Source organism: Hemiscyllium ocellatum, chromosome 1, assembly GCF_020745735.1.
Source record: "Hemiscyllium ocellatum isolate sHemOce1 chromosome 1, sHemOce1.pat.X.cur, whole genome shotgun sequence".
Classification (NCBI taxonomy): Eukaryota; Metazoa; Chordata; class Chondrichthyes; order Orectolobiformes; family Hemiscylliidae; genus Hemiscyllium; species Hemiscyllium ocellatum.
Genome location: NC_083401.1, coordinates 36,755,327 through 36,776,293, shown reverse-complemented (window position 1 = coordinate 36,776,293; position 20,967 = coordinate 36,755,327). Strand labels below are relative to the sequence as shown.

The following is a 20,967-nucleotide window of genomic DNA, read 5'->3' as shown; positions in this document are numbered from 1 at the left end:
GAATGCGTTACCAGCGGTGGTGGTGGAAGCAGACTCATTGGGGACATTTAAGCAACTTCTGGACATGCACATGGATAGCAGTGAGTTGAGGGGTGCATAGGTTGTTACTATATTTTACATTAAGATTAAATCTCGGCACAACATCGTGGGCCAAAGGGCCTGTTCTGTGCTGTACTTCTCTATGTTTCTATCTATGTTTTCCCTTTCCAGAGTGAAGACTCAATTCATTCAACACCCTTCCAATATACTGCAGCTTCACACACAGATGGGCCCCCAGCTCTTTCCCTGGTTAACCTTTTCTCTTTAATATATTTATAAAATATCTGACGGTGTGAGTTATTTTACTGTGTTGGGGATGTCAATTATTTAACCATTGGGGATTATTTTACTCTATTGTGGGTGTGGATTATTTTACTGTATTGAGGATGTAGGTTGTTAGTAGTTACATTATTTACATCTCCTGCAGTAGCTCTTGCGAGGGTCTCTCAGTGCAAGTAGCCCAGGGAGAGGGCTCCTCTGTAATGCCATTCAGGGAATGATATGCAGATATGAAAAGAAAGTGAAATCCCTGTAAATGTAGAGAGAGACTTCATGCAGTCATAAAAACAAAAAAACATAAACAATTGAACTAATGCCCCAAGTGAAAGCTGCTATCATAGAATCCCTTCAGCATGCAAACAGGCCCTTCAGCCCAACAAGTCCATACCGACCCTCTGAAGAGTATCCCACCCAGACCCATTCCTCTACATTTACCCCTGACTAATGCACATAACCTATGCATTCCTGAACACTATGGGCAACTTAGCAGGACCAATTCACCTAACCTGTACATCTTTGGATTGTGGGAGGAAATCGGAGCACCCAGAGAAAATCCACGCAGACAATCACCCAACGCTGGAATCAAACCCTGGTCCCTGGCACTGAGAGGCTGCAATGCTGAGCCACCCCACAATATCCTGAAACTTCTCGCAAAGCAACAAGCTATGTTTTGCAATGTTAAGTCAATAATTTAGCGATGTGGATTGGAATAATGGGCTACTGCTTACAGCTCATGGGTACAATTTGCTGGCTTGTCCATTCGATGGCCTTCTTTCAGCAGTTTGAAGAGCTCCTCCACTGGGATTCCGGGATAAGGAGATCCTCCCAGTGTAAAGATCTCCCACAACAGGACTCCATACGACCAGCTGGGAATGAGAAAAGAATAGAAACCTAATTCACTGAAGCCTTTTTTTTGTACCGACCTCATTCTCTTGATGCTGTCATGCGTGGTTAACATAGTTATCAATGGCGTGACTTAATTGAATAAACTCTTTTCTAGTTACTTGGAGAGATCCCTTCAATCACAGAAAAGATCAGTGCACGCAAATGCTGGAATTAAAATGACCAGTTAATCAGATAGTTGACAGGCTGTTTATAACTTGGCCACTCTCCTGCCAAGACCCTGGAGCAGAACTAATGACATTCTTTTTCTCCAAGTGCGTTTCCCTAGACTGCACAATGGGAAGCAAGTCACAGAGCCAAGTCTGACTATTGTCACTCTCCTTTACAAAAGGGCCAACGCATTTTAGGAAGAGCTAAGTTGATTTTTAAATAAAAAGCATTTCTAATGGGCAGCACTTACACATCACTCTGGTGGGTGTAGACTCTGTCGAAGAGAGCTTCAGGTGCCATCCACTTTACAGGCAGCCTCCCCTTTAATAACACAATATGGCAGATATGATTTAATCACACATTCAGGCAGCTACAAAGGCACTGACTGGATTGCAATCATTTTATTTCTTAACCAGCTACAATTACTATAGATAGGATTAAAAACACAGTGCATGATATGGAAGTGAGTCCACAGAATCACAAACACCTACAGTGCAGAAAGAGGCCATTCAGCCCATTGAATCTGCACTGATCCGCCGTAGAAAACCCCACCTTATCTCCATAATCCTACATTTCCCATAGCTAGCCCAAACATCGTGGACATGATGTAGCATGGCCTATCCACCTAACCCGCACACCTTTGTGACTGCGGAAGGAAACCGGAGCAAACCCATGCAGTCAGGGGAGGATGTGCAAACTCCACACAGTCGCCCGAGGCTGGAATCGAACCCAGGTCTCTGGTGCTGTGAGGCAGCAGTACTAACCACTGAGCCACCGTCCCACCTGAGCTGGCATCTATCCTCCACACAAGTCATCTTCCACCCCTCTTCAAAATCCCATCAAAATATCCTTCCGCCTCTTTCTCTTTTTTGTGCTTATATAGCTTTCAGTACAATTTACTTCAATTAATCTATGTGATGGCAAGTTCCAAATTCAAACTGTTCTCTAAATATAGATGCTTACCCTGTGGATCTTATTAGATTCCCTACAGTATGGATTCAGGCCCTTCAGCCCAACAAGCCCACACCGACTCTCTGCAGAGTAACCCACCCAGCCCCATCTCCCCACATTTACCCCTGACTAATGCATCTATCACTATGAGCAATTTAGCATGGCCAGTTCACCTGACCTGCACATCTTTGGATTGTGGGAGGAAACTGGAGCACCCAGAGGAAACCCACGCAGACACGGGGAGAATGTACAATCTCCATACAGACAGTCACCCAAGGCACGTATTAAACCCAGGTCCCTGGTGCTGGGGCAGCAGTGCTAACCACTGAGCCAGCGTGCCACCCACAGGCGTGATTATTTCATATCTATCGTCCTAAAAGTCTGGTCATTTCAAAACACTATCTCAACATTTACCTTTTCAAAATCTTAAAGGCCTCTATCCGGTCACCCCTTGGCCTTCTCTTTTCTCGGGTCTTTCATCCAAAGATGTGCAGGTCAGGTGATTGTGTTATTGTATTAGTCAGAAGGAAATAGGTCTGGGTGGGTTGCTCTTCGGAGGGTCGGTGTGGACTTGTTGGCCCAAATGGCCTGTTTCCACACTGTAGGGAATCTAATCTAAGCGAACCAGCTGCAGCCTGTTCAGCCGCTCCCGATCACCTAATGCTCCCTCCAGCTGCCACCACCAGTCACTTTAGCCTCCACCATACGTAATAGGCTGCTGTTTTAACTCACATTTGTTGTTTTCTTGTAGTAGTCGATGTTGTGCACGTCTCTGGCCAGACCAAAGTCGGCAATCTTCATCACATTATCGTCTGTCACCAGTACATTCCTGGCTGCCAGATCCCGGTGAATACACTAACCGGAAAACAAATTCCCCAAACAGAACAATTAAACTGTTTACCAGAGGAAAGAAAATAAACCATTCAGTCAGCACAGCGTTCACATTTCTCCATCTATTATGCCTCTGTTCCCTGTGTCAGAGTTGCTGATTATGAACATTTGAGTCCATTAACACTCAATTTTTAAAATTTCTGTTTTGGTAACCGTGTGTAGTTCAGGGTTATAAATTAGATTAATTACAGTTGTCTTAAACATCGAGGATCTGACTTTTAAAAATCCAGTCACATTCCCCTAACCCTGTGCCTTCGCAATCGAATTCAGGCACGGCAAAACCACCTGTCTTAGATGAGGTCTCTGGGAAGTGCCGCCATTTTGTTCATGGACTAGCTACGGCAGCACCTTGATGTCACCGGTGAAAGCCACCAGCAGATGATGGCCATATTTACAAATTCATTATGGGCCCTGGAGGGATGCAGGAATGTTTCCCTTGGCCTCAAAATCTCTTAGGCCTCCATCCCACCCTGTCTTACTTTGCCAGGTTTCATTTCCATGACTCCTGAGGCCTTAGTCTGCCATCCTCTGTATGAATTCTAATTACAGTCCACTCTCACTATTGCTGCTATCATCCTGGGTCACTATCAGGACATGCCTCCCTCCTGTTTCAGGCAGGCTGTACTAGCCCACTGTAAATTACATAGCATGGAGCAGGGTAAGGGAATGTGACATTCACTGCATCCAACCACTTTTCTAATGAGGACACAGTCCTCCTCTGGGTCTGTGGGCAGGTCAGCTAAAACCAACAACAGATTCTGAGACAAAACCAGAAAATGCTGGACAGCCTCAGCAGGCAAGTCAGCAACTGACAGAAGGGGCCACAGTTTTGCTTTTCTCCCCTACAGATGCTACATGACTTGCTCCATCAACAGTTTCTGTCTTTGTTCTGTGAGGAATAGCTACTTGGCCAAGACCTCCAGTTTCCTGCAGAATAGTGTCGACATTGCTGCATTGAGAACAAAATACTTGGAAGTGCTCCTGGAGTGCTCTATCCTGCTGGACTGAAAGGCCTACTCCCTTCTCCTATGTAGATTTTCAGTGTGTCCACATCATGTCTACCACAGCTTGCAAAAGAGAATTGGTGGAGGAAATGACTGAGTATTCACCTTTTGAGAAGCCAGGTATTCCATGCCGCGTGCCACCTGGTAGGCACACGATATGAGATCCTTGAAGGTCAGCTGCTCATCTGGCACTTTGCAAGTGTCGAAAGAATAATCCATGCCAGGCGGTCGTCGGGCTTTCAGGTATTCCCTCAAGTTGCCTTTCGATGCATACTCCACGATGACATAGAGTGGACCTGAATGGGGATGGCAGGCTGCATATTACATTCCAGGGAAAGGAAGCAGTGTTAACATAAGGATTAGTCCCTAGGGAGTGCCATCACCCATCAGCCCACCAAGGAATGGGCTCTTACTGTGCCAACATCTGGAGACACCTGGCTTGTCGGCAAGACTGAAGGAAGCTAACAAGCACTGCCACACCACAGAAAGACAAATAACCAGGCAGTGTGTACATCAAGGGACGGCTTGAACTCCATGATCAAACAGACACAGAGACCATAAGACCATAAGAAATAGGAGTGGGAGTAAGGCCATTCGGCCACCAAGTCCACTCTGCCATTCAATCATGGCTGATGGGCATTTCAACGCCATTTACCTGCACTGATGGAACCATTATCAATCAGAATTCATGATCAGAACTCAGGGATCAGTGTTCAACTGAACTGACTTCATATCACACTTTGTACTGCCTGGTAATATCCTAACGAATCTGTCAGGCTTACTTTGACATTTGAAGAGAGACTGGAATTTTTAGGACTATATTCGCTTCAGTTTGAAGAAAGGGCTGGGGGATTTCATAGTAAAATTTGAAATTCTAATGCAAGTTCACAGAGAAAACACAGGAAGGATGTTCCTAATGACTGATTTAGACAAGGAAATGAATAAAAAATACTAGGAGGGATATGGGACAAATGCAAGCAAGTGTGACTAGCTTCATTTGGGATTATAGTCAGCATAGACTGGCTGTACTGGAGAGTCTGTTTTCGTGCTGTTTGACTCTGTGACTGGGGAGTCCAGAACTAGGAGTCACAGTCTAAGGATGCAGGGTAGGCCAGTTAGGACTGAGGGGAGGAGGAATTTCTTCACCCAGAGAGTGGTGAGCCAATGGAATTCTCTGTCACAGAAAATGCTGAGGCCAAAATATTGCAAAAAATGTGTTAGATATAGTTATTAGGCCAAAGGGATTGAAAGGTATGGAGAAAAAAACAGGGCAATGGATGGTCAGCCATGATCATATTGTATGGTGGATCAGGCTCGAAGGGCCAAATGACCAACTCCTGTAGCTATCTTCCGTTTCTCGGTTTTTAATTCACCTGTACCCAGCATGCTCTGGGGTGAATTACAAACAGTTCTTGAGTTCAGATGTAGCCAAAAAGACTAAACAAGTTGTAACCTCTGGTGCACAGACTACACTCTCCCTGCGAGTTTATACAATTCACAGCAATAACCTGACGTGCGAGAAAACTAACGTCAAAATCTCAGCCTCCACTCAGCTAGCCAACATTCCCCTTACGCCACACACTGTAAACATCACACACTCACCATCCTGTGTGCAGGCTCCAAGCAAATTGATAATATTTTTATGTTTTCCAATCATCTTCATCATTTCCATTTCTGACACCAGGTCAGAGAGGTCTTTGTCAGTGGCATCGTCTATAAGGAGAAAGTACAGAAATAATAAGCAGTTAAAAGCAATGAAATGGTAAAACGCACTGCTGGTTTCAAGTTCAGTGTTGGCCATGCCCACCATCAGAGGCAATGCTGACCAGACATGACTGTACTTAGAACTGTAACCAATCAAAAGTGTGCACAGGGTGCACATTTCCAGTTGTCGTCATTTCTGATTGTACATTTCTCCCAACATTTAGATTTGTAACTTGATACTCAATGTTTGTAACTCAACACTTCCCATGATTGATTCCGACAGCAGTCACTAAGTACTAGCAGGATTTGACCACCAGATGGCACTTTGGTCTCTACCTCAACTCATCACTGCTGGCGATACAATCATCTCACACTGTGGACATGTTACAAAATTTATTTTTAAAAACCTGGACTGTGTTAGAGGCTATAAATGCTGGGGTTCAGGCATGGTTAAAAATGTCACTTAAAGCTTTACCTAACCTTTATCACATCACGTGAACACACATTTTATGAATCATACCAAGCTCTACTCTGTACATGTTGAGCACAACATTGTGAACAACCTCAGTGACTCAGTTGGGAAGGAAGTGTGTCATTGGAGAGAATCTGACCGAAATGTATAAAATTCTGACAGACTGTGTGCAGGCATGATGTTTCTGATGGCCAGTTGTGGGATTGAGGGTGTGTCTAGATCAAGGGATCGCAGTTTCAGGATGTGGTAGGCCGTTTTGGACTAAAATGAGGAAAAAAGTTTTCACTGAGAAGACTCTGAATCTGTGGAATTCTCCAGCATAGAAGGCTATGGAGGTCAAATCACTCAATCGACTTAAAAATCAAATAGAGGCTCAAACTATCAAGGAACATGGGAGATATTGGGAGTATGATATTGAGGAGAAAGTGAGGTCTGCAGATGCTGGAGATCAGAGCTGAAAATGTGTTGCTGGAAAAGTGCAGCAGGTCAGGCAGCATCCAAGAAACAGGAGATTCGACGTTTCGGGCATTCCTGAAGAAGGGCTTATGCCCGAAATGTCAAATCCCCTGTTCCTTGGATGCTGCCTGACATGCTGTGCTTTTCAAGTATGATATGGAGGAAGAGAATTTTTTTATTCGATCATGGATGGGCGTCTCTGGCTAGACCATTCCTAATTACTCAGCGGGCAGTGAACAGTCCACCACATTGCTTTGGGACTGTGTGCCACACCAGGATAAAGATGACAGATTTCCTTCTGTAAAGGACATTAGTGAACCAGATGGGTTTTTCTGACAATTGATGGTCACCAGTGGACCCTTAATTCCAGATTCTTTCTTGAATTCAAATTCCAGCATCTACTATGGCAGGATTTTAACCCAGTTCCCCATAACATTGGCTGAGAGTTTTTGGACTAACAGTCTAGCAATAGTCTCACTGGCCCATTGCCTCCCTGTGATTAAGATGAGGAGTGGAGTGGACTCAATGGACTGAGTGGCCTATTCCTCTCCTGTTCTCTATGTTTTCCAGTTTAACAAAAACTGCAATGACAGTAAATGTAGCAATCCACTGTCTATAGAATAAGAGATGGTTGTGGTTAAATCATTTGGTGCATTGGTCAATCTGTTTCGTCAACACTGTGCTCAGCTCTTGTCCCTGAGACACAAGGTGGACAGTTAAGGCCTGGAGTCAATGCAGAGAAGAGTTATGAAGAACTCTGGGCCCTCAGCTCAGGCATCTAAGATGTGCACAAAGTAGCAGATTATCAGGAGTTTCATTCTGGCGAGTGGTCTGAGATTTGATGTTTAGGCTCCGTGAGCTGGTGTAGACACAATGGGCCAAATGGCCTCCTTCTGGACTGCAGTAATTCTGGGCACATAGAATTATAAACAGCATGGAAAACAAAGCAAGACAAGTACCTACATCAGACTGAGAGATGATGTACTTTCAAAGTCACAAAAGGTAACTTTCGGACTGATATCAGGAAGATAGTGACTGAATGTTGGACTGTAACTCCACGTAATGCAGTGAAGACAAAAGTATTGCCATCATTGAGGGAAGTATTGATCATGGACATCACAGGTGATTCTGGATAGATGAACTAATATGGACTGAATGGTCTTCCGCCTCCATTCAAGGGATTTATCTTAACTTCGCCTCAAGACTTTTCCCACCATGGGCAGGGACTTTTTTCAGGTATGTAAACATTGGCTGGGATACTCCTGCAGTTGTCCATGTCAGTCTCTCAAAGAAAGACAGCCGACTAAAAGAAAATCATTACATATAGAACTGTTCGCATACCTTTCCTGTTTCCTATTTGCAATATTGCTGTACTCCACAAACCTGCTGTAGCCCACCCTTTGGCATTGCCAACCTCTGCCAAAGTGGGGACAGTGGTGAAGGGTAAATCAAAATTCTAATGTGCTCATGGGCTCCTGTGTGATACTGGCTGTTGGTGAAGGGCAGTAAGACATGGTCAAATAGTCACTTTAAAGTCAGTATCTAGGCTGGTCAGGGGCAAAAACTGCACTGGGGTTAAAGTCAGAAGACTTCCAAAACAGAGTGAACTGCAGGAGAGAAGACAAGAGAAATAAGAGGATTGATATTGTTGCCAAAATGAATTGGTAGCTAATTTGTTCGTGAAGTGAGTCTCAGCCTCCCGGTGTGAGAGACGATGGGCACAGCCTGTTATGTGAACTGAGATCATTGTCTTTTCAATCTGAGCTGGTGTCATATTACAGCGCAGTACAACTGCTGCCAGTCTGCCTGTCCTTACCTTTCAGCATCTTGACAGCGACAGTGATTGGTTTGTTGACCTTGTCTTTCTCAATCCCGATGGCCTCCGCCATAACAACCTGACCGAAACAGCCCTCACCTAACGGCTTTCCCAAAGTCAGCCTGTAGGAGGGGGTTGGGGGAAACAGGAAAGATCTGTTGAGGATCAAACCGGTAAAGAAAATGGTGGAAAAGAAAGTGCCACCCGTCTGGCTGTAGTTCAGGAATACAGTCAACACTCACCTTGGACGTTGGAATTCCCACTTGGGATCAGCGGGAAGTTCCAACTCAGAGACATTTGCCAGCATCGGGGAATCACTGGAAGAGAGACGGGCAATCCGCACCAACGGCGTGTTGGAGTTCATGGAGGAGTTCGATTCCAAGGACACCTGCTTGAGTGAAAAACAATTGAAATTTGTTACCAATCACCAGAAGGTACTGGCAGTCAGGACCGGGAGGTCACAGGCTGCAAAAACCAACATAAAGGACAAAATGTCAACCATTATTTTTTGTTAATATTTTTCCAATTCTATCTTGAAATGGGTGGAGCTTGTTTCATTTATTCTGTTATCAGAGCAATCACATAAAATTGTTATTCAGTCATTGTTTACTGTTTGAACTAGGAGCTCACTATACCAAGCTGTATTAGACAGCAGAGGCTGCAGAGTTAGCACACAGGTTGTACATGTGTTACAGCTCCAATAAGCATTCAATCAATCAGAATGCAACATTTTTTATGCACTTAGTTTTTAGCACGGAGTTGGAAATAATGTTTTTTGAGTAACAGGAGCATGTAAACTGTGCGGCAGCCTTCAACTGAACGCACTCACACACATCCATGGAGTTACATGTTTCAACTGTCACGACTCTGCAAAGTCTCTCAGAAAGAGGAATGTTTTGAAATCAGGACTGAATGATGGAGAAGATCATTCCACCCATTTCAAAACCAGCATCTGCATTGAAACCTCTTCACTAGAGGGGTGCTGGGTGTGCTGTGTGGACCTGACTCAGGATTGTGAAACACAGCCACAATGGCATTTGCTGTTGCCTTGCAGATTGGAGCAGGCAGGTGGGCAGAGAGCTTAGTCCAGACTCACTCACTGACCAGGTCCTAAAGCTGCCCGTTCAAGTGATGCCAACTTGCGTGAGCACCTCAGTTTCCCTTTCCTTTCTAAATTTCAGATCAACAGTTACAACCAAGAGTGGCTCTCCCCACTGCCCCTGATAGGTTTGTACTCTTATGTTGCGGAGTATTTGATTCTTTAACAATTTGTTCTGTCTCTTGCCAGCAGGTTAGCCATCTCTTTAACCATTTCCAGCCAGTTAATTGGAGGTCAGTGAGTTCAGGCTCTCTTTGAAAACTGCAGCATGCTCCTGGAAGGCCAGGAGTGACACACCATCTGGGAACACCATGTTAAGAGGGCGCTGGCCCTTCGCGTCAGTGTATCCCTGCCCCCCTGACAGGTATTTGGAAATCCTGCCCTGTTTGTCAAAGCACATTCACATCTGTGAAAGGAGGGTGGAGCACTTACTCATAATCGGGAGAAGAGGGCTGTGAGTGAGTTCTGCTTTCCTAACTTAGAGTACTATAGCCCCTGCTGCTGGTAAAAGTTTCCTGCCACAATATCATTCATAGAGAAATACAGCACGGAAACAGACCCTTTGGTCCAACCTGTCCATGCCGACCAGATATCCTACATTAACCGAGACTCATTTGCCAGCACTTGGCCCATATCCTTCCAAACCCGTCCAATCATATACCCATCCAGATGCCTTTTAAATGCTTTAACCGTACCAGCCTACACCACTTCCTCTGGCAACTCATTCCATACACACACCACCCTCCACGTGAAAAAGTTGCATCTTAGGTCCCCTTTAAATTATTCCCCTCTCACCATAAACCTTTGCACTTTAGTTTTGGACTCCCCCCGGGGGAAAAAGATCTTGAAGATTCACTCTATCCATGCTAATCATGATTTTATAAAACTCTATGAGATCAACCCATAGCTTCCGACGCACCAAGGAAAACAGCACCTGATCAGCCTGATCAGCCTCTCTCTGCAGCTCAAACCCTCCAACCCTGGCAACATCCTTGCAAGTCTTTTCTGAACCCTTTCAAATTTAACAACATATTATTTACAGCAGGGAGACCAGAATTGAATGCAGTATTTCAAAAGTGGCCTAACCAATGTCCTGAACAGTTGAAACATGACCTCCCAACCTCTATATTCAATAAAGGAAAGCACACCAAACACCTTCTTCACTATCCAAGCTACCAGTGACTCCACTTTCAAGGAACTATGAACCCGCACTCCCAGCTCTCTTTGTTTGGCAACACCACCCAGGACCTTACCATTAGGTGGATAAGTCCTGCCCTGATTTTGCCTTTTCAAAGTGCAGCATTTCACACTTATTGAAGTTAAATCTCTGCTCTGGAATGGGTTGAGCTGCTGTGTGGGACTTCATGTTTATCCAATGGAAACATCCAAACCAGCACACAGCTGTGAAGCAAGGAGCTGTAACTCCTACCCACCTTGGTGGTGGTGGTGCTAAAGATGAATTTTCACCAATTCAACGAAAGGGTAATCGAGATTAAATCAGAAGACATTTTTGCAGAGCGAGCAAATGGTACAAAACAAATCAACAAAACCAAGAAGGAGATGTCTGAGCCCAACTCAATTCACCTCGAAACAGTTGGGCTACAATATGCTCTAAACTCTTGTATCTACTTTCTGTTACCTGTCTCTTCAGCGGGAACTTGGAGAGTTTCTGCACTGGCGGTGGGTTCAGAGTTTTCTTTGAGGATGTTCTCATTCTGCACATGATCACTATAATGACAGTCAGTATGATAAGGACACAGCCCGTCACATAGATGAGGACGTCAGCATAGACTGAGCTTGAGTCATCCTCCTTCACTAAGTCTTCGGCTGCAGGGAGATATTGTAAGAATCACGTTAAAAGACAGAGCTTTGGAGCTTCTTTGAGCCAACAGATAAGCGCTCAGTCAGAGAAATCGTGAGGGAGAACAGTCTGATTTATTCTCATGCTTCTCCAAGTGCCATGCACAATGTGTTCTGATATTAACTGTCTGGAGTATATTTGCCTATGTGGTCAATTGGCCAAAGGAATAGATACAAATAGATTCAAAGGAGTTGAATTCCTATTCATGAACCCACATCTTTTACCCTTCTCCCCAATTTGCTCTTCTCCTTGCATTTTTCTTTTCCATTTCTACCTCCTTGGGTACAGCCCCACAGTGCTGATCCCCCCGCCCCCCCCTCCCCTACACACAGGTTATTATTTGTGAATGTCACTTGAATTGTGGGACTTCATTTTGAATTGTGGAATATGTAATGTCACCCTATCATCCAACATTCTCTCATCCTGCTGCAGTGATTGGGAGCAGAAAGCCTAGGCAGCACTCTTCATTAACTCAGAGGTGGGGGCTGGGGCTGGGGCGTCAGGGGGCTAACTCAACACGTGACAGGTAATTAAACCTCAGAGCTATCAGGCAGAATCTGATGACGTTAAAATGCCAAAGTGAAGCGCTGCTCACTAAATGCCAGTAGTTTATGCCCTGAACCCTGGAAGGTGCCCAGGTCGGATGGAGCTGGGCAGTGGTCAGGGTGTTATAACTGGGAACGCCACTGGGCTAGGGCAAGAAAAATCTGCTGAGGTGCCAAGCCTGACTACTGCCTGCCATGAAATGACTGCAGTGGAGAACTGCTGCTGGTAACGGACAGGATCTGGCTCACGTGCTGCCCAGCACAACTGAATACCGACCTACCCCTCACTGACAATGCAGGGCCATGTTGGCTGAGTACTGATGAAATCGTGAGCACAGTCAGAGAAAAGAACTGATTGGGGAGAAAAGATACATTTCTACAAAATGACCCTTTCACTGCACATTGTGCAGTCGTCACTGAAAGAATGTTATATAACAGCCTAAGGCTCAGGGCATTGTCAATTTGATTGATGGTCATTGCATGTTGAAAGAGAAGACATTAAAACACTAATGTATTTAACTGAACAGAAATGGTCTGTTAATAATATGACAGGGCCAGCAAAATGTCAGTGGAGAAAATATTCCTTGTGATAAATAGATTAGACATGAAAAGGTTACTCGTTAATTATGATCATTTGTGATTCCTTGACACTTCCAAGTGACCACAGAGGCTGAAGGATCAAGAAATGAGCTGAGTGTGGCATCAGGAGGTAAAGAGGTGCAGCATCTTGTGGTGAAAGTGAGCACTACACCCGTGACTTCCCCACAGCATATCTCCAAGTAAAAAATTAGTGCAAACTTCAAACAAAACAAACACACAAATACTCAACAGGGGTATGTCTATGTTAATATTAATGATTACAATACTTAAAAAATCAGAATGCCTTTTCTGGGCAATTTGCTGTGTTTACATTTGAGAAAGTTTCAGTCAGTTCTCTGGCACTGCGCCTGCAGAATCAGAACTATCACTGGAAAGGGCAGAATGTCTATACTCTTGGCGTCAGTTCTCTGATACGCCAAAGACAGTACCTTGAGGGCCTTGGAGCGTTTTCAAATAATTTCCCATGACATCAGTTCAAATAGACTGATGATGATGATGATGTTTGTTTACTTATTATCAAATACTTCAAGTGGGTGAGCGCGGGCAAGCTGGTCAGGCTTCTGCTATTCATCTCGCTTCAGTGAATTGTGAGTCTTTCACAGATAAGGTTGTCACAACTATAGTGAGGCTTCAACTTTCGTCCTAATCAGCTTCTCCCAGACGATCCACCAGCAATTTTAAAACCTCAAACTTTCTTTTAAAACATCAGCACATTGCCCAGTTGTACTTGTTATTAGTATTTCACTTCCCTTGGTGAATAAGCCTGAATAATATTAAGGGTGAATATTAATATTTCATCTTAATTTTGGTTTCGGACGTAGTCACGTCTGCAGCTCGGGCCTTCTGGATTATAGGGACTGTCCCTTTTGTGGAAAGGTGTCCCCTCCATTGTGTGGATCGTTAATGGAAATTAAACTGTTGTGCAACCCACACAATAAGTAGCAGACTGCTTTGTCATTTTAGTACATTATTGTATTTCAGTTTGTCTTATAACCCATTTTGAAAGATACAAATGTCAGTCCATATTCCATCAGGACTGGGGCCTTTATTGTTATTACCGTGCACTTAGCTAATTATTGAAAAGAAGCCAGCAAATCATCTTCGGAAGCATAATTCTTTTGTGATCATTTCAGGTTCAAACAGAAAACTTCACCATCTGGATCCTTTCTCTTCAAAAACTTTTGTCCACTTTTTGGGGAACAGCAAAGCTGTCTGCAACAAATTGGTGAACCCACCATTGTAAAGGGGCTAAATAAACTGCAGGGCACAGTGCTTTCTCCAAGGCAAGGTTACAGTGTTTCCAAGTTCAGAAAGATGGATCCCAGCCAGGATCTCAGCTCAAGGCCCTTCAGATTGACATTCACTGGACAAAGATACATTGGTGGTGATAAAGGTACTGAGCCTGGGTGTCTCAGCCAGCCTATCATTTCAGTGAGGTCATGGTTTCTCCTCTTATCCAGTTCCACACATCATGTCAGCTCCACTGACTTATTGATTGAAATTTGGGGAGAAAAGAAATAGGCAAAACACCCACACAGAAAATAAAAGTTCAAGGTGATTGCTACTTTTTCAGATTGTGTTTTGTGTTTTCCAAAAGCTGTGTGTGTGTGTGTGTGTGTGTGTGTGTGTGTGTGTGTGTGTGTGTGTGTGTGTATGTCTGAGTGCGTGTCTGCGTGTGCAAGTGTATGTGTGTGCATGCGAGCGTGTGTGTATGCGTCTGTGAGTGTGTGTGTGCGCATGTGAGTGTATGTGTCTGAGTGTGTGTACGTGTCTGTGAGTGTGTGCATGTGTGTGTATGTGTCTGTGAGTGTGTGTGTGCACGCCTGTGTATGTGTATGTGTGTGTGTGTGTGTGTGTGATAACTGGCCTGTGCCCATTTTCAATCCCCAGTGTGTACTGAAGCATTGAAAAGCTGAGGAAGATTGACCGAGATCAGAATTAGGATAAAAACAGGAAATGATGGAGTAACTCAGCAGAACTTGGCAGCATGTGTGGAGAGAGAAACCAGGGTTAATGTTTTGAGTCTGGTATGACTCTTCTTAGGTACAAGGTCTGTAGAAGATGTTAATTGATTGCAATTCCAATGAACATCCAGAAATGGATGCTGATGGTGAGACTTCCTGTCTGAAGAATTGAGTGATTAGAAGTACCACAGAAATGCATTCCAACCTTCCCCCATTTTGAAGAAAGAAATATTAACATGACAATCACAAGAGAGAATTTGAATACCTGGCAGAACGGACAGCCATGCAGAGTGATGCGAATACCCAATAGAATTACCAGCCAAACAGGTATACTCCCCTGCATCCTCAAAAGTAACATTTCGCAAGTACAGAATTTCTATTTCCTTATCCGTTGTGTTAATACCAGCAGTCTACAAAAAAAACAGAAACCAAACAGGAAAGAAGAAAATGAAGCAAGAGGGGACAACAGGTAGGGTTGGACCACAGCACCTCAGATAAAGTCCCTGCACACCACAGAACTGAAAGCAGGTTCAAGCACAATCTACAAGTTTCCAGTCTGCTCCAGAATAGTGCGACATGGTAGACATGCCTACCTCCACATCCTGCACATTAGTCAAGAATTCCCTTCACCAGGCTCTCACTCTCTCTGTCCCATTAATAGCATGCAAGAGCAAATGCAACAAGTGTTTGAACTTGGTTGGCAGAGGGGAGGGGGAGGGGAACAGAATTGACCCACAATACGCCAGATTGATTCAAAGTTTAGAAAAAAAAGATTAACATCTTCTTTCAGGAGGAGTCGTATGAGGCAAAGGAGAAAAGGGGTACAAGAGAGACAGCACTGTTAAATGAAACAGCCGTGAGTAAAGTTTAAAAGCAGCCAATGGTTGTTTATTGTGATAGGCAATTAGCAAATGTGACAGGAACCGGCAATAGCAGTGGGGAAAGTGGTAAGAACGGAAAGCAGTCCTGTATTGTAGGAATTCTTTCCACAGCAAAGGGTGGTGGAGTATTGGTTTTATTGCCATGCAAAGCAAGAATAGGAAGTAAAGGTTACTGATGACAGGTTGGCACAGGCTGGAGCAGTCAAGCCCACGAGCAGACAAGGCGATTGCGTGCTCCGTATTGTTGGCGATGGTGACGGGCAGTCAGCTGGGGGGTGGGGGGAGCCGGGAAGGCTGGGTGGAGGTTATAAGTCAGACTTTGTTGGGTTGGAGGCCTGGGACAGAGGTTTGCGTTTACCTGGTTTCGGTTCGTTGACGTACAGCCAGTGCAGTTTTTCAGCCGTGCCAACGAAATTGGTGGCTCTACACAGATACTCGCCCTCATCCTGTTCTGTCACATTGTAAAGAATGAGTTTAGCGTCCGCTTCAGCGGTTCTACTTATCCACGACTGCAAGAACAGATCATACAGAACAGGTCAGTAGCTTCAGCCGCAGCTCCCTGGAACAGCAAGGCTGCCAGTAGACATTCCTGACTAGAGACCACTGGAAGGTGGCATTGGGGTGGAATATTTAAAATCAAACCCTGCAGTAATGTTACCTTTTCGCTTCTCAGTCCACCTATTAACAGGGAGCGGTAAACATTGAAACTCGTAGCAGGAGTAGGCCGTTCGGTCCTTTGAGCCTGCCCTGGCATTCAATATGATCATGGCTGATCTCAATGTCTCCTATGTGTCCTCTTCCTTGAAGTCATTGATTTCATGATATGTCAGGGGGAGAAAGGTTGCCGTGGGTAGCTGGGAATGAGGAGGAATCAGGTTGGTCTTGATCTGACTGAATGGCGGAGGTGTCTCAAAGCTCACATGGCCTACTTCTGTTCTCAGTTTGTAGTTATCTATGTTAAACAGACTGCAGTGAAACTATAGAACCATATAGTACAGTTTAGAACCTTCGGCCTATGGGACCTATACAGCCAAAGGTTTGCTCAGTCTAAACTAGTCCCACTTTGCAGCACATAGCCTTCAATGTTCTAACACTTCAAATGCCCATCCATATACCTTTTAAAGGTTGTGATAACAATACTAATAGCAGGCCTGGGCCTATGCATGGTAGAGGCTGTCCAATCCAAGAGCAGCTAACTCCAAGAGATTAGATTAGATTCCCTACAGTATGGCCATTTGGCCCAACAAGTCCACACCAACTCTCCGAAGAGTAAGCCACCCAGACCCATTCCCCTAACCTATATTTGACCCTGACGAATGCATCTAATACTATCAATTTAGCTTGACCAATGCACCTGACCTGCACATCTCTGGACTGTGGGAGGAAACTCACACAGACAGACGGAGAATGTGAATGTGACGGAGACAGTCATCTGAGGTGGGAATTGAACCCAGGCCCACTGAGCTACTGTGTCACCCTTAGAGGTGTGTTCCCAGGGTGCAGTGGTTCCCTCAGCCATTTTGTGCCAACTTCCTTAGAGGCCTTTTATCGCACTCAAGAGTCCATACTGCCATGGTGATTTGCTGTGAAAGGCAGTGGCACCCAGCTTTGATCCACCCTCTCGTCCCTCAACCTTCCCTGCTGACCCCAATTGAATGGAGGTTTGTTGGGGGGGCGGGGGGAGTGGCCTGCAGGGTGGTTAGTTCCTGGAGAACAGAGCCCAAGAGCCAAAAATACCTCAGTTCTGGAAAACTAAGCCTTGTATTTAATCCGTTGCGTGTTCTGGCCATCTTTTTGCAAAGCAGTTAATTTTCCAGAAGCTGTTGATATAGGCAAACACATGGCTTTCTGAACTTTGAGTATGCCTTTCTTTCAACTGAGGTTGGGAAATGGCAGGCATTACTAATTTTGAATCAGCACCACAAATATTTCTCACAGACATAAAGATGACTCATCTGCCCGATATTGCACAAACACATGGAACAACGGCAGAATGGGGATGTTCCTTTAAATGACTCTAAACCAATCTGTTTGTAAAAGACTCTCCATTGTTCTGCTCATTGAGCAGTGCCTTGTGGAAAGCAGGAGGGCGAGGGCTGTCACTCAGTGTCTTTAGTGTGAACCCTCTCCACCCCAGGCCTCCATTTATGTCACCATCTGTCACACTCTCTAAACTAGCCAGGCCTCTAGGCAAGAGCAGGGCAGGTGCTACATTTTCTGGACCTATTCCCTCCCCCGCACTGCTCAAGCCCTTTCCCCTCCCCCCTCTCAGCCCTTTCCTTTCCCCCCATCACTCCCTTTCTTGTCCCCCTCACACCCTCTTTACTCCACAAACCTTTCCCCTTCCCCCTTACTCCTTCACAGACCTTTACACTCCGGCTTACTCCCGCACTAACCTTTCCCCTTCCCCCTTACTCCCCCAAAAGCCTTTCCCCTTCCACCTTACTCCTCCACAGACCTTTACCCTCCCCCTTACTACCCCACTAACCTTTCTTCTCCCCCTTATTCACCCCACAGATCTTTCCGCACACCCCTAGACCTTCCCCCCCTTACTCAATTCCAGTGTTCAATTCCACCCACCCCCCCGACTCCATTATGATGATGTCCCTTCCCAGTCCTTTCCATTGGTTAGATTTGGAATCACGGCCTAAGAGACAGAGGAATGTCATTTGGTTGGTTCAAGTGGAGAGCAATGGTTAATGCTATGGCTGCTCGTTTCTCATTCAGACCGCCCCTCCCACCTCCTCCCCCACCCTCAGTGTTTCACCTGCTGCTGCATGTGGTGTCGCAAATCCGCACTGGAGAACTCCCCGGATTTATTTTAACGTTTGGTCTCGGGATGTCTGGGTGTTCCTGGCCAGGCTATCCCTGAGTGGTGAGAGCCTGGAGTCACATCTTGGCCTGGGCAGCAGATTTCCTAACCTCAAGGAAGGATGCCAGAGTGTGGGGACTTCATGATGATCTGTCAGCGTCATGGTCTCTTTAACTAGAATCACTATCAGCGGTAGAATTACTTGCCAATACACACATACATACACACACACTTGCATTTATATAGCACCTTTCACAATCTCAAGATATCCCAAAGACCTTCATATTTAAAGTACATTGTGAAAGTTTTGTTATTAATTGCCATGGTTGCCAGTTCGCCCACATCCGTGTGATATGACCCCCACCTGGCTGAGGGATAAATATTAGCTCAGAAATCCCCTGCTTTTCTATGAAAAGTGCAACAAATTCTTTTGCATCTACCTTTAGGACCTTGGTTTAAAGTTTCAAAATGCGGTAATTGGCACCTCGGAGTGCCCGCTTAGAATTTCCCCTCAAATCTCTGCATTGGGCCCTGTGCCCCCTATGTTTTGACTCAGAGGCGAGATTGGAACCACAATGAACACACGGTTACACAATCTATCCCATCAATCAGATAACTCACTCATATATGATTACATCATTTCTGATCGAAGCAGCTAGAACTGTTCTCAGAGCTGTGCGACCCACTTGAAGCATGATTGTCAGGCACAGGCTGCTCGATACAGCCCTCCCTCTGTGCTCGGGGACTGACAGCATTGTGCAATGATGCAAACAGTGCACCTTGAAGCAGCTTACAGAGTTGTGCCGCCTAGAAATCACAATTGAAAAGCACTTTTACAAGAAGGCGTTATGTCTTTAAGCAGGTTTGAACTCGCTGGTGCAGAAAGTGTTGGGTTGACTCCTGAACAATAAGATGACTGGTTCAGAAGATCTCACACTACAGTACTCGCTGCTCCAAAGCTTAAGGTCCAACCTAGAAAGACAAGCCGTCCTGAAGGAGTGTTTCAGTCCTGTTTGTACAGAGTGTTTGCTTCATTCTGCTTTCGACTTCACTTGAACAGAAAGCTGTTTAGTTCCAGGCCAGTGCTCTTTCATTCCTGACTGGGCTCTTAAGTCCATGTGATGCTATTGTTTGTCCTGGTGCTATGTGAAAATCCTCTTTGTGCTCCCTCTGCACATTCCGCACACATTCTGCTGTTTCTGCACAACGGCCACTACTCCAAGCCCCATCACCCTCACGTCCCCGACTCTTTTTCCCTACTCTCTTCCCTGATCCCAGATTTATGGGCACCTTGGCTAAACAACACCGCAGATTAAAATGGCTGCGCTCCATCTACAGCTCCAAGCATCTCGCTGAGCTCAACACAATGTCAGGCAGACATGGACTTCAAAGTTTTTCTTGCACTTTGTTTTACTTCGACAAGTTTGGACTCTCCGGTGTGCACCCAGCTCCTCAATCTGGCCTGGGTAGGATTCAGGCTATTTTTAAAAATAATCGCATTATCAGGACAATGCACAGATAGATTGGGCACAACAATGTCAGGCAGTGCAGTCCGTAAACATCGTACTGTGAGATTGGCAAACACTGACAGGCCAGCAACCACGAGAACTTACTCTGCTGGTACAGAACAACATCAGCACTACCAGTTTACACTGTTACACACATCCAGCTGCAAGTTGTATAAAAGCAGAACACTGCACATACTGGAAATGTGAAACAGAGAGAGCGCTGGAGAAACCCAGCAGGTCCGTGGAGAGAGAAAAACGGGAGTTCAAAGTTGGAATCTGGTACAATTTAGTTCTGAAGAAAAGTCGTACCTGACATGAATTGTTAACTCTGTTCAGTTTTAGTTATTTACATTGTTTCATTGTACATTGCCTGTTCTGCCTCTCAATATAATCAGGGCTGATCATCCAACTCAGTCCCAGGTTCCCATTTTCTCCCCATACCCTTTGATCCTTTTAGCCCAAACAGTTATATCTAACTCCTTTTAATCAACTTGTTGAGAATCGGTTTAGCTTAGTTGGCTGGATTAATTATTTGCATAGCAGTGTGATGCCAACAATGTGGATTCAATTCCCATCACCAGTTTGAGGTTATCATGAAGGGCTCTTGGGGTGGCACAGTGGCTCAGTGGTTAGCACTACTGCCTCACAGCGCCAGGGATCCGGGTTCAATTTCCACCTTGGGCAACTGTCTGTGTGGAGTTTGCACATTCTCCCCGTGTCTGCGTGGGTTTCCTCCGGGTGCTCCAGTTTCCTCCCACAATTCAAAGATGTGCAGGACAGGTGAAGTGGCCGTGCTAAATTGCCCATATTGTTGGGTGCCTAGTATGGGGTAAATATAGGGGTCTGGGTGGGTTGCTCTTCGGAGGGTCAGTGTGGACTTATTGGGCTGAAGGGCCTGTTTCCACACCGAGGGAATCTAATCTAATCTAATTCTCAACCTCTTCCCTCACCTGAGGTCTGATGGCCCTCGAGTTAAATCACCACCAGTCACCTCTCTGTAATGAGAGAGCAGCCTATGGTGTGGTAAGACTA

The 20,967-nt window shown here is 45.2% G+C and overlaps 1 protein-coding gene across 4 annotated transcripts in view; it reads right to left on the bottom strand.

The window, feature by feature from the left end:
- LOC132828619 (fibroblast growth factor receptor 3-like) overlaps positions 1 to 20,967 on the bottom strand; it is a 139,280-nt gene that overhangs the window by 10,478 nt on the left and 107,835 nt on the right. Inside the window, exons 8-16 of one of the 4 annotated variants that reach the window (XM_060845706.1) lie at positions 15,974 to 16,124; positions 11,404 to 11,591; positions 8,908 to 9,056; positions 8,666 to 8,787; positions 5,820 to 5,930; positions 4,323 to 4,513; positions 3,055 to 3,177; positions 1,622 to 1,692; positions 1,047 to 1,184 (exon numbers count right to left, since the gene is read on the bottom strand). In XM_060845706.1, coding sequence (XP_060701689.1) covers positions 1,047 to 1,184; positions 1,622 to 1,692; positions 3,055 to 3,177; positions 4,323 to 4,513; positions 5,820 to 5,930; positions 8,666 to 8,787; positions 8,908 to 9,056; positions 11,404 to 11,591; positions 15,974 to 16,124 — 1,244 coding nt within the window. Of the gene's footprint in view, positions 1 to 1,046; positions 1,185 to 1,621; positions 1,693 to 3,054; positions 3,178 to 4,322; positions 4,514 to 5,819; positions 5,931 to 8,665; positions 8,788 to 8,907; positions 9,057 to 11,403; positions 11,592 to 14,999; positions 15,145 to 15,973; positions 16,125 to 20,967 lie in introns of all 4 variants that reach the window. The other 3 variants (XM_060845786.1, XM_060845865.1, XM_060845921.1) reach the window with 3 other exon arrangements.